The 14,529-nt window shown below is 40.4% G+C and overlaps 1 protein-coding gene across 2 annotated transcripts in view; it reads left to right on the forward strand.

The window, feature by feature from the left end:
• The first annotated feature begins 655 nt into the window (after positions 1 to 655).
• LOC128687343 (cylicin-2) overlaps positions 656 to 14,529 on the forward strand; it is a 38,555-nt gene continuing 24,681 nt past the window's right edge. Inside the window, exon 1 of one of the 2 annotated variants that reach the window (XM_070092586.1) lies at positions 656 to 962. In XM_070092586.1, the coding sequence (XP_069948687.1) occupies positions 671 to 962 (292 nt within the window). In that variant the 5' untranslated portion in view covers positions 656 to 670. The other variant, XM_070092587.1, reaches the window with a different exon arrangement.

The raw sequence follows: 14,529 nt of genomic DNA on the forward strand, positions 1-14,529 counted from the left end.
ATAAACAAAATCTTCTCTTTGATGTCAGATTAGCTTAGACTAAATGCGATAGCCATGCCCTCGACACAAACCTTATTAATAACATCCAAATATTAGAAACCAGTTTAAATGTTAGCAAATAGACACTGAGTAAATTTACCGATTAGTACCCGGAGGGAGTTGCGAGATGTTAAATGAAAGTGATAACCATAATAACTGTTCAAGAAATGCGTAAGAGATCCAAAGAACAAATAAAGAAACCACTAGTGCTACCCCAGAACACACGCAAAAAGAAGATTGAAGGCATTGCTGCCTCTGGTTATGTCTTGGCATCAAGTCATCACCTGTTCTGTAGCCATACTGCTGTCTTCCACGCTACTGATTACTGCCTTTATAACGTTCCTAGCCCAGGGTCATGGAGAGAGAGAGAAAGAGGGGGGGGGGGGAGTGCGAGAGTAAGTCGATCACCCGAAATGCACGATAATAAAGCCCTTTAGGAGTACGATCCTCGGGTTCGCCTGACGGGCCACCCAGGTCGTTGCAACTATCAGGTTGCACGATAACTCACGTTTCGTTCGATCCACAATTATGTGTCGGCCTCGATTACGAGAGGCATTTTGCCTGAGACCCAAGAATTGCATTATGGGAGGGAACACTCATTAAATTATTAGTCGGCCATTAGAGGCGGGCGATGACTGTTATCATAGTGTATAATGCCCAGGAAACAACCGCACAAGGATTGACCAATTACAGCGAGTGTTCCCTACACCTGAACAATGGCGGCTCTGGTGGGGAAAATGTACATGGTGAGGTAAATGTTCATTGGACCACCCATGCGCTGCCCATTTGCCTGTCTGCGCCCGGTGGACGAGTTTGGAGATTATTGTATGGCATTATCGTGATGGAGGCAGTGTGTGTGCTGGGGGAGACGAGGGAAGGAGGTGACCTCTCATCACATATACACTCACCTACTTGCTATGCAGGTGAGAGTGTAAGAGACTCCAGCTCTGATGGAAGGATTCCGGTTTTTACTGAAAGGTAACTGCAGAAAGCAGTGTGACCAGTCATGATAGTTAAAAAAATTGTTGTCTCATGAAAGGTAGGAAATTAAGGGTCAAATTAATGATGGAATAACACTGTCATGACAGAAAAATCAACCATTGTTTTTGTAGGATGTACTGGACAAGAAAATGCAAAATAATAATTCTCTTCCCATAATGGACCCTGATTACCTGCCATTCATCGGGTGTTATGTGATAGTATCTGCGGATTTAGCTCTTAATAGTAATAACTGTTGTTTTGTCGTACAAATAGTCAGTAGAAAATCAAATAAACTTAATACTTGTCTGAAAATTTTTAACAAGATAATTCTCCAAAAATTAATTTCGCTTATTATATTCGACACTTAAAAAAATACTTATTACTGCCCATTGTTAAAATATCAGAAACAAATATTGTAACCAGTTAATTAAATTAATGCCCGCAGGTTGTAATTAACGGATACATGATAATTGGAGTGATAGGCATCAGCAATTATCCGTCTGAATTTAGTGGTAACTGGGTGTACCTGAGAGTACCTGCCAGTACCTTTACGGTACCTGGTGGGAGATCGGGCCGCGGGAGCGATCGTCTCTGGAATCGTCAATATAATTTGTAAATGGACCACCCATTATATATAAAACCACATGATGAGATATGTTATTACATTGTTAGTGTTTCCTTGTCTCAGGAGAGCCTCAGCTAGGCTCCCAGCAGGTGGGTCGTATCCTAGCTACGTTTGGGAAAACACACACACACACACAGCTGGATCTGTGTGTACTCACCTACCTGTACTCACCTAATTGTGGTTGCAGGGGTCGAGACTCAGCTCCTGGCCCTGCCTCTTCACTGAGCGCTACTAGGTCCTCTCCCTGGCCCATGGAGCAGGGAGAGAGAGGACCTAGCTTTATCATACCTCGTATTAAAGGTATGTATGGTTCCTGCCTCCACTACATCACTTACTAAACTATGCCACTTCCTGACTACTCTATGACGGAAGAAATACTTCCTAACATCCCTTTGACTCATCTGAGTCTTCAACTTCCAAGTGTGACCCCTTGTTTCTGTGTCCCCTCTCTGGAACATCCTGTCTATGTCCACCCTGTCAATTCCTTTCAGTATTTTAAATGCTATCATGTGTCCCCTAACCCTCCTGTCCTCCAGTGTCGTCAGGCCGATGTCCCTTAACCTTTCTTCGTAGGGCATTCCCCTTAGCTCTGGAACTAACCTTGTCGCAAACCTTTGCACTTTTTCTAATTGTTTGACGTGCTTGACCCGGTGTGGGTTCCAAACTGGTGCTGCATACTCCAGTATGGGCCTGACGTACACGGTGTACAGTGTCTTGAACGATTCCTTACTAAGGTATCGAAACGCTATTCTCAGGTTTGCCAGGCGCCCATATGCTGCAGCAGTTATCTGGTTGTGTGCTTCCGGAGACGTGCTCGGTGTTCTACTCACCCCAAGATCTTTCTCCTTGAGCGAGGTTTGCAGTCTTTGGCCACCTAGCCTCCTTTACTCTGTCTGCGGTCTTCTTTGCCCTTCCCCGATCTTCATGACTTTGCATTTGGCGGGGTTAAATTCGAGAAGCCATTTGCTGGACCACGTGTCCAGCCTGTCCAGGTCTCTTTGAAGTCCTGCCTGATCCTCATCTGATTTAATTCTCCTCATTAACTTCATATCATCTGCGAACAGGGACACTTCTGAGTCTATCCCTTCCATCACGTCATTCACATATACCAGAAATAGCACTTGTCCTAGGACCGACCTCTGTGGAACCCCGCTCGCCACAGGTGCTCACTGTGATACCTCATCACGTACCATGACTCGTTGTTGCCTCCCTGTGAGGTATTCTCTGATCCATTGCAGTGCCCTTCCTGTTATACGCGCCTGATCGTCTAGCTTCTGCACTAATCTCTTGTGAGGAGCTGTGTCGAAGGCCTTGCAGTCCAAGAAAATGCAATCAACCCACCCTTCTCTCTCGTGTCTTACTTCAGTTACTTTATCATAAAACTCCAGAAGGTTTGTGACACAGGATTTGCCTTCCATGAATCAGTGCTGGTTGTTGTTTATAATCTTGTTCCGTTCCAGGTGCTCCACCACTCTCCTCCTGATAATCTTCTCCATGACTTTGCATACTATACATGTCAGTAACACTGGTCTATAGTTTACTGCCTCTTTTCTGTCTCCTTTTTTAAAAATGGGAACTACATTTGTCGTCTACCATACCTCAGGTAGGTGCCCATTTTCAAGGGATGTGCTGAAGACTGTGGTTAGTGGCACACACTGTTTCTGCTCCCTCTTTAAGGACCCACGGGGAGATGTCCGGTCCCACTGCCTTTGAGGTATCAAGGTCACTTAGCAGCTTCTTCACCTCCTCCTCAGTTGTATGTCATCCAACACTTGTTGGTATATTCTTTGTTGGTGTCCCCCTCTGGTCTGTCTTCTGTCTTCCCAGAGTCCTTCCTGTCTCCACTGTGTGTGTTTGTGTGTGTGTGTGTGTGTGTGTGTGTGTGTGTGTTTATGTTTGTGTGTATACACTGCAGATGGTACACCTGTGCCCCAGAGTAGTGCCTCACCCCGTCCTCTCTCAAGACACGGCATTACGTTGCTATCTAGATGTGTTCACCTACATGTGGCTGTGGGGTTGAATTTCACCATCACCACTACCACCACCGTCATCACCAGTTATCATCACTATCACCACCACCACGAATCCCCATCAATGCCACCACGAATGAACAGTATCATTGTATGACCAGCAACGAGGAGCATTGCCCCTCTCTCGAATCACTACATCACCACCACAAATCACCACTATTACTACCAACAGTCACCACCACCACTTCTTAATTTATCCCCAGTTAGTTGCAGGATTTTTGACAGAGTGGAATAACCCAGAATAAGCCAGAAAATCCGTGTCCCGCACAATGTCTGGGCTCTGTATCTCCACAGCCGGAGATGTCGAAAACTTATATTTTCCCCATATTTTCATCTTCTGTACTCTCTTCCTAATGTGGATGTAAAATTCTATATATTTACACTCCCACAGGCATGCGAATGTGATGTATTTGCAGACAGAGCGTATAGTTTGGGAGGTAGGTCCTGGGGGCCTGACACGGGACGATTAGCGTGTTAGCACACGCAAGGTGACAGCGTAGTCACTGGGCTACTACTTCCTACTACTACTCCTACTTCCCCCCTCCTCCTGTCCTGCACAGTAGGGGGATTTTCCCTCACCTTTCACTTCCCTTTATTCTTCCTATCCCTACAAAACCACAACAGAGCAACCGGTTTTTCTCCCTCCTTGATCAAACCTGACTCCCATTCCCCCCAGAGGCACCATGACCCCTACTATTATTATTATTTTATGCAGAAGCCGTCGAAGTCATCACAACAGTGGGACAACCTGAGAACATGAAAGAACCTAAGCGAACCTGGGGTGAACATAAGAGAAAAAGAAAGAACATGAGAATACATGAAAGTACGTAAAAGAACACGAGAGAATACATACGTGAGAGTACATGCGCTTTGGTTTCTTATGGTATTAAATTCATGTCAAATTTTGTTTAAAGGACACGCTATTTTATAAACGTGAAAGAGAAAACCATCAGAAATCCATGTACACCTTAAGGTTTCAATCCTACCGAAAAAAGGGTATATACACCGAGAGGCGTGCGTCTGTGTATGTACACCGAGAGTTTATATTAATCCACATTCTAAAGATTAAAGTATTTTGGACTGGTGGTGAACAGCTTACATGCAGCCTTAATGACCCTCGTGTAGTCGATAGGTTTTAAACCAAAAGAACCCATCAACTTATCCGATAGAATAATAATAATAATAATAATACAATGGCTGGAAGAATTCACAAATAACCCATAAAATGAAAATGAAACCAGCTGGTGCTTCGCTTTTTCCCTAGACCACTGTCAGTCCACGTGAATTTAATGGTCCAGGGAGGACCAAAATGTTGTCTAGTGTCTAGTTTTAATAATAATAATATGTGAGATGGTTGTGAATCCCTCCCTGTACGGCGTCTATTTCAACCAAGGCTAATAAGGTTGACATTTGTGGATGGTGGAGAGCGGAACCTGGACGCACACAAGACAATATCACATAAAAGGCAATCCCGAAGAAGCAGGTAACGCTCCAGTTGACGATCAATTACGCACGAGTGCTCAACGATCCGTATCCCCGCTATACATCGTAATCACATTAGCGGTCGTTACTGTGATTGGTGAACTAGGGTTGTTATTACTCGGCAATGATAGGCCATAAAATTAATAGAACGACAACCTGAAGGAGTAACATGGGGGAGAGGGGTAACTGTGGAGAGAGCTAAGCGGATAGATGCAGGTTGTTTCAGTGTGCAATTTGAAGTCATTAAGCGTGTATGTGTGTATGTATGTGTGTGTGTGTGTGTGTGTGTGTGTGTGTGTGTGTGTGTGTGTGTGTGTTTGCTTGCTTTACAGCTCCTGGTTTCTCTTGCAATATAATATCTCCTCGTATAGTTCATTTTGCTGTCTTAAAGCCCTGAAGCTGTAGAAGTATTTCTTTTCTGCCGTCACTGTGACGTCTGTGTTTTAAGCTGTTCCACTGTAGATCTCTGTTATATGTTTACGGAGTACATCTGCAGGATACCTCTGCAGGGTACCAGAGATGAAAACAACACAGAGTTGTAGGCACTGGGGGGTCCAAGAGCCCCTTGTGGTTGAAGAAGGTGAAGAAAAAGAGGAAGGAGAAGGAAAAGAAGAAACAATCATCTCCTTCGTTTCGATTAGTAACCCCAGAATGTTAATAACTCAGAATAATCCAAAGAAAACACTGGAAATTACTTCCCTCTGCTGTCCATTTCAGGTCGTGTCCCCCAAGCTGAGATCCACAACAGTAGATTAACTCCTAGGCATCATCTAATTGTATGATAAAGATGTAGAGTGTAGTTTATGAAACTAATAATGTTTCGCCTGTGCAACAGGCTTTTTTTATTATGTCAGTCTGTTTTGAAACCTTTTGTACTGGCGAAATGTTTTCATTAATGAGGGTTTTTCCTCATTGCACCTTGCTTCTTTTCAGCATGCAGTTTGTTGGTATTCTTGTACCGTTTACGTCATGGGTTTTAATTTACTGGTAGGTAACAGGGACAGTAGACGGTAGACTTGCCTGAACGTTTCGCCCCGTGCAAGATTCGACCTGGGTCCTTTCGGTTGCAAGCTGACCAATGGCAGGGTACGATGGTCCAGAACAGAGTGCCAGGGTACAACGGTCCAGGACTTGACGCATCCCTGTCAAGAACACTGCACTCTTTCTTGAAAAAGACAAGCAGTTCAAATACTCCTGAGTTCCTGAAGGTGACGTCAGTGTAAAATTTTCGTCTTGGTCATAAATAACTGTGGTTCGTGCCTCCGGACCCTCCAATCACATATTCTCAATCTCAATCAAGACACACAGCTCACGATTTTATTCCAACCGTGTTCTAATTCCGTTAAACAATGCTACTATTAATAAAAGATAATTGACCAATTTATCCCATCTGCAACTCGCACCAGTTTAATGACAGCTACCAAACATTTAAACTGAAAGGGTTTACTCATCACACGTCTCATTGTGTACCAGTAAGAATAGATTTCTTTTTATTTCTATTTTTTTTTGTTATTGCAAGTCGTGGCTAGGCGAACAAACCACAGCAAAATAATGCTTAATTACGGTGCTTACCGTCCGCTGCCAATCATTTTCACCACATTCGTTATTATTACTATCATTGCCAGTAGCAGGATCACTCATTATCTTTACGGCCTTTAAAATTCGGTATTAGGAAAGCCAGCCTAGCCCACTAACCACCTCCCCCCCCCTTTCCTCCAGCTTCCAGCTCCTAAATTTTTTTTAGCTATACCTATCATTATTTTTTTTGGTTGGTTGGATTCAGTTTATAATTTTTTTAGATGGTGGGAAATTGTCAGGTATTGTATGAAGGTTGAGTCGCAGTTGCAGAACAGGTTAGCAGATTAAGAGTAAATCAATTTAGTATCCTAGTATGTAATTTGTCTAGACCTGGTATTAGCACAGTATCTGAATTTTCTGTCTCTCTTCTCCCGCAGGACTGTGCATGTCTCTCTCTCCCACTGTATATATATATTATTTATATATATATAAATATATATATATATTATACGTATATATATATATATTATATATATATTATATATAAATAAATATAGATAGTAGGTTGGTAGACAGCAACCACCCAGGGAAGTACTACCGTCCTGCCAGATGACTGTGAAACAAAAACCTGTAACTGTTTTGCATGATGGTAGGATTGCTGGTTTCTTTTTCTGTCTCATAAACACGCTAGATAACAGGGATATCTTGCTACTCCTACTTACACTTTGGTCACACTTCACAGACACGCATATGCATATATATATACATACATCTAGGTTTTTCTCCTTTTTCTAAATAGCTCTTGTTCTTCTTTATTTCTTCTATTGTCCATGGGGAAGTGGAAAAGAATCTTTCCTCCGTAAACCATGCGTGTCGTATGAGGCGACTAAAATGCCGGGAGCAATGGGCTAGTAACCCCTTCTCCTGTAGACATTTACTAAAAAAGAGACGAAGAAAAACTTTATAAAACTGGGATGCTTAAATGTGCGTGGATGTAGTGCGGATGACACGAAACAGATGATTGCTGATGTTATGAATGAAAAGAAGTTGGATGTCCTGGCCCTAAGCGAAACAAAGCTGAAGGGGGTAGGAGAGTTTCAGTGGGGGGAAATAAATGGGATTAAATCTGGAGTATCTGAGAGAGTTAGAGCAAAGGAAGGGGTAGCAGTAATGTTAAATGATCAGTTATGGAAGGAGAAAAGAGAATATGAATGTGTAAATTCAAGAATTATGTGGATTAAAGTAAAGGTTGGATGCGAGAAGTGGGTCATAATAAGCGTGTATGCACCTGGAGAAGAAAGGAATGCAGAGGAGAGAGAGAGATTTTGGGAGATGTTAAGTGAATGTATAGGAGCCTTTGAACCAAGTGAGAGAGTAATTGTGGTAGGGGACCTGAATGCTAAAGTAGGAGAAACTTTTAGAGAGGGTGTGGTAGGTAAGTTTGGGGTGCCAGGTGTAAATGATAATGGGAGCCCTTTGATTGAACTTTGTATAGAAAGGGGTTTAGTTATAGGTAATACATATTTTAAGAAAAAGAGGATAAATAAGTATACAAGATATGATGTAGGGCGAAATGACAGTAGTCATTTCGCCCTACATCATATCTTGTATACTTATTTATCCTCTTTTTCTTAAAATATGTATTACCTATAACTAAACCCCTTTCTATACAAAGTTCAATCAAAGGGCTCCCATTATCATTTACACCTGGCACCCCAAACTTACCTACCACACCCTCTCTAAAAGTTTCTCCTACTTTAGCATTCAGGTCCCCTACCACAATTACTCTCTCACTTGGTTCAAAGGCTCCTATACATTCACTTAACATCTCCCAAAATCTCTCTCTCTCCTCTGCATTCCTTTCTTCTCCAGGTGCATACACGCTTATTATGACCCACTTCTCGCATCCAACCTTTACTTTAATCCACATAATTCTTGAATTTACACATTCATATTCTCTTTTCTCCTTCCATAACTGATCATTTAACATTACTGCTACCCCTTCCTTTGCTCTAACTCTCTCAGATACTCCAGATTTAATCCCATTTATTTCCCCCCACTGAAACTCTCCTACCCCCTTCAGCTTTGTTTCGCTTAGGGCCAGGACATCCAACTTCTTTTCATTCATAACATCAGCAATCATCTGTTTCGTGTCATCCGCACTACATCCACGCACATTTAAGCATCCCAGTTTTATAAAGTTTTTCTTCGTCTCTTTTTTAGTAAATGTCTACAGGAGAAGGGGTTACTAGCCCATTGCTCCCGGCATTTTAGTCGCCTCATACGACACGCATGGTTTACGGAGGAAAGATTCTTTTCCACTTCCCCATGGACAATAGATTATGTAAATTCAAGAATTATGTGGATTAAAGTAAAGGTTGGATGCGAGAAGTGGGTCATAATAAGCGTGTATGCACCTGGAGAAGAAAGGAATGCAGAGGAGAGAGAGAGATTTTGGGAGATGTTAAGTGAATGTATAGGAGCCTTTGAACCAAGTGAGAGAGTAATTGTGGTAGGGGACCTGAATGCTAAAGTAGGAGAAACTTTTAGAGAGGGTGTGGTAGGTAAGTTTGGGGTGCCAGGTGTAAATGATAATGGGAGCCCTTTGATTGAACTTTGTATAGAAAGGGGTTTAGTTATAGGTAATACATATTTTAAGAAAAAGAGGATAAATAAGTATACAAGATATGATGTAGGGCGAAATGACAGTAGTTTGTTGGATTATGTATTGGTAGATAAAAGACTGTTGAGTAGACTTCAGGATGTACATGTTTATAGAGGGGCCACAGATATATCAGATCACTTTCTAGTTGTAGCTACACTGAGAGTAAAAGGTAGATGGGATACAAGGAGAATAGAAGCATCAGGGAAGAGAGAGGTGAAGGTTTATAAACTAAAAGAGGAGGCAGTTAGGGTAAGATATAAACAGCTAATGGAGGATAGATGGGCTAATGAGAGCATAGGCAATGGGGTCGAAGAGGTATGAGGTAGGTTTAAAAATGTAGTGTTAGATTGTTCAGCAGAAGTTTGTGGTTACAGGAAAGTGGGTGCAGGAGGGAAGAGGAGCGATTGGTGGAATGATGATGTAAAGAGAGTAGTAAGGGAGAAAAAGTTAGCATATGAGAAGTTTTTACAAAGAAGTGATGCAAGGAGGGAAGAGTATATGGAGAAAAAGAGAGAGGTTAAGAGAGTGGTGAAGCAATGTAAAAAGAGAGCAAATGAGAGAGTGGGTGAGATGTTATCAACAAATTTTGTTGAAAATAAGAAAAAGTTTTGGAGTGAGATTAACAAGTTAAGAAAGCCTAGAGAACAAATGGATTTGTCAGTTAAAAATAGGAGAGGAGAGTTATTAAATGGAGAGTTAGAGGTATTGGGAAGATGGAGGGAATATTTTGAGGAATTGTTAAATGTTGATGAAGATAGGGAAGCTGTGATTTCGTGTATAGGGCAAGGAGGAATAACATCTTGTAGGAGTGAGGAGGATCCAGTTGTGAGTGTGGGGGAAGTTCGTGAGGCAGTAGGTAAAATGAAAGGGGGTAAGGCAGCCGGGATTGATGGGATAAAGATAGAAATGTTAAAAGCAGGTGGGGATATAGTTTTGGAGTGGTTGGTGCAATTATTTAATAAATGTATGGAAGAGGGTAAGGTACCTATGGATTGGCAGAGAGCATGCATAGTTCCTTTGTATAAAGGCAAAGGGGATAAAAGAGAGTGCAAAAATTATAGGGGGATAAGTCTGTTGAGTATACCTGGTAAAGTGTATGGTAGAGTTATAATTGAAAGAATTAAGAGTAAGACGGAGAATAGGATAGCAGATGAACAAGGAGGCTTTAGGAAAGGTAGGGGGTGTGTGGACCAGGTGTTTACAGTGAAACATATAAGTGAACAGTATTTAGATAAGGCTAAATAGGTCTTTGTGGCATTTATGGATTTGGAAAAGGCGTATGACAGGGTGGATATGGGGGCAATGTGGCAGATGTTGCAAGTGTATGGTGTAGGAGGTAGGTTACTGAAAGCAGTGAAGAGTTTTTACGAGGATAGTGAGGCTCAAGTTAGAGTATGTAGGAAAGAGGGAAATTTTTTCCCAGTAAAAGTAGGCCTTAGACAAGGATGCGTGATGTCACCGTGGTTGTTTAATATATTTATAGATGGGGTTGTAAGAGAAGTAAATGCGAGGGTCTTGGCAAGAGGCGTGGAGTTAAAAGATAAAGAATCACACACAAAGTGGGAGTTGTCACAGCTGCTCTTTGCTGATGACACTGTGCTCTTGGGAGATTCTGAAGAGAAGTTGCAGAGATTGGTGGATGAAATTGGTAGGGTGTGCAAAAGAAGAAAATTAAAGGTGAATACAGGAAAGAGTAAGGTTATGAGGATAACAAAAAGATTAGGTGATGAAAGATTGGATATCAGATTGGAGGGAGAGAGTATGGAGGAGGTGAACGTATTCAGATATTTGGGAGTGGACGTGTCAGCGGATGGGTCTATGAAAGATGAGGTGAATCATAGAATTGATGAGGGAAAAAGAGTGAGTGGTGCACTTAGGAGTCTGTGGAGACAAAGAACTTTGTCCTTGGAGGCAAAGAGGGGAATGTATGAGAGTATAGTTTTACCAAAGCTCTTATATGGGTGTGAAGCGTGGGTGATGAATGTTGCAGTCCATGGTTGACAGGAATATAATTGAATCTTGTTTCATAAAAAGCAGTTTTGACAATAATATGAATATTTCCTTTGGTTTATATAAATTAGATCCATTTATAATTAATAGAATTTGGGAAGAATTTAATACACTGGACAAATAATAATTTTTAAATTTTCTTGGGTAGAATAGTTTGTGGGTGAGTTGTGCAAAGGACCTATCCAAGTTGGGTCGGCGCGCGTCAGGTGTTTAACCGTTGTGGGATCTGATAGTGAGGTGCTGGCCAGACCCCTTATATAGCTTCCTTGGATGCTTTACTTTCATAGTTCCTTGATAACGTGAGTAGTCACGAAAGCGCTTGGAATTTCTCTATTCTTTCAGAGTGGTTGTTTTGCATATTCTGATATCACCTGTTTACTGTGATCTTATTGAATATATATATATATATATATATATATATATATATATATATATATATATATATATATATATATATATATATATATATATATATATATATATATATATACTGAGAATTTACTTTAATCGATATTTTAGTGGTAAAAGTATTCTTAACCAGTGGTGAACAGGTTACACGAGACCTTAATGACCCTCCTATAGTTGATAGGCTTTAAACCCTATTAACCAACCATTTCCTGCACGGTGTACATACACTGAGTTTGTATCTCATAGTGTACATACAACGAGAGATGTATCTGTGTGTATATACACAGAGGTGTATATTCACTAAGGACTTACTACAGTTTCTGGCTTAAGGATTAAGTTTACCTACATGATAGAGCGCAGGTGAATTGCAGCCTGAATGACCTACGTGCAGTTAATAGGCTTTATATTAAACACACTAACCAATTTGGAAAATTGCATCAATTTTCACAGTGAAACAACAGAAATCCACCAAATGTTTAATGGTAGGTAATGTGATTTTGTCGTGTCATCCTGATTAGTGGGGGATTGAAGAGGCAACCCGAGTTCGTATTGGATGAGCTCTTCATGGGTGAAGCTCTGATTGGACCTCTGATACATGGACACCTGATGGGTGTAGTTATTATGTTGAAGATAGACCTCTTCTAGGTAGAGTTCTGATAGAGATATCGATGATTGAGCTCTGAGTGGCAGAGCTTTGAGTGGAGCTCTGAATGGTCGAGCTGTAAGTGGTGGGACCCTAAGTGGTCGAGCTCTGACTACAGTAGCTGTTTGTGGTGGCAGTAAAGAATTGTACTGAATTTAGAGTTGTGATCGTGTGATTTGACGTGACCTTCCTTTGTCTTTTCTACCAACGATTACAAGACTAATTTACAGAGGCTCTCCAATACTCCTCGAACTGAGGTAATAAAGTACTAGAAAAATTATACCACAGTACTAGGAGAGGCTAGCAAGGCATAGGGAGTACATGTTAGAGTACAAGGAGAGGTTGGCATAGTACTCGGAATACATAGAATACTACGAGAGGAAATGTGGAGTAGAGGCTGTGTCCCTTGTTAGAAGAGATGAACGTATCTATTCTTTCATGTCCCCTGTGTTGACGAGATTACCTAGTAGCTCTGCCCTCTCTTCTTACCCTCCTCTCCCTACGTTTTTATCCCCCTTCCTACCCTCTCTACACTACTCCTTTTTCCTCTTTTCCCTCACCCCTAAACATTTTATTTCATTGGATCGTTCCTTGTCATTATACTTCCACATGACTGGTTACGCGATTATTTTAATGTGGATCTTCTTCCTCGTGGCTAATACACTCAGAGAAGTAACGTACGAGTACACATCCTCGAGTCTGACAGACAAGTAGTGCAAACACCCTAGTGCCTGACATAACATCCTCGGGGATGGCATACTCAGACAGGTGTTTACACGTAAACAATTGTGCCTTGATTTAAAATTGTTGCGTTTTTATGCTTTTATGAGTATTTAATCTGTACAGTATGAGATTAGATTTAGATTAGATACAGTATGAGGAATGGCTAAATTTGAAGTTTTGGTGGAAATTTAAGTCTTTTCGGGATATTTGAGAATATGAAAGACTAAATTGAGAGACAGGGAACTTTGTGGGAGGGAAGCAGTGAGGTGGTAAGAAAGTAAATCTGATGAAACATGAAATTTATATCACTCTTTGCTGAACATATGAACAAATTTGACTGTAAAGAACGACACGTCGAATCTGTCTTGAGGATGGAAGACGCATCTGCATGTTTGATGAGAAATAATAAGTAGATATTTCAAGTGAATTTACCTTGCGAGAATACAGGTTATCTACGGGTTGTGACTGCCTGAGGTAATCATCACAAACACTGCAGAATTTACAAGCAGTTTTACAGAAATATTTAAAGATGAAGTGACTTCAGCACATAAACTGAGGAACTACAAACACCTCAGTTTGTTATTCCGCTGTTGCAGCCTTTCAAATTACGATAATTACCTCCTCGAGCCTGACAATGAGATATATATGTCGTGCCGAATAGGCAAAACTTGCGATTTTGGCTTAACTAGTAACGCTCTTCTTGCTGAATAAGGCAAGCGAAAATTTCTGTATGCAATAATTTCGAAAAAATCATTCTGAACCTAAAGAAAAAATATATTTCATTGTGTTTGTGTATTATTAAATTATTGTAAATTTATCTAAAATATATTTAGTTGGATTATGCTAAATTAAATTGTGCTTGTTATAATAAGGTTAGGTAAGTTTTTCTAAGAGTCTTTTGATACAAAATTATTAATTTTTACATTAACATAAATAAAAAAAATATATGTTTAAACGTATAAGAGAAAATTTTAGAAAGGACTTAATTTTAAATGAGTTCTTGCTAATTGAACAGTTATACCTATTCGGCACGAAATATATATATATATATATATATATATATATATATATATATATATATATATATATATATATATATATATATATATATATATATATATATATATATATATATATATAAAGCTCCGGCGCTTATTGGATAATTCTAGCAGACAGAAAGACAGGTTCATATATACAAACGTATTTGTCTGAAAAAATTTTAATGCACGAGAACCTGACGCGTTTACCAGCAATTTCAGGCAATTCTACATGTTCATTGCCAACGAAAAAATATTATCAGCAGGGAAATTTGAGAAAAACGACTGAAACAACAATTTGTTATTCCAATGTTAAATTATTATGTTTATGAGAAGATTCTACAGCTCCTGGGATAATGAAAGGCAAT

This window comes from Cherax quadricarinatus, chromosome 40, assembly GCF_038502225.1.
Source record: "Cherax quadricarinatus isolate ZL_2023a chromosome 40, ASM3850222v1, whole genome shotgun sequence".
NCBI lineage: Eukaryota > Metazoa > Arthropoda > Malacostraca > Decapoda > Parastacidae > Cherax > Cherax quadricarinatus.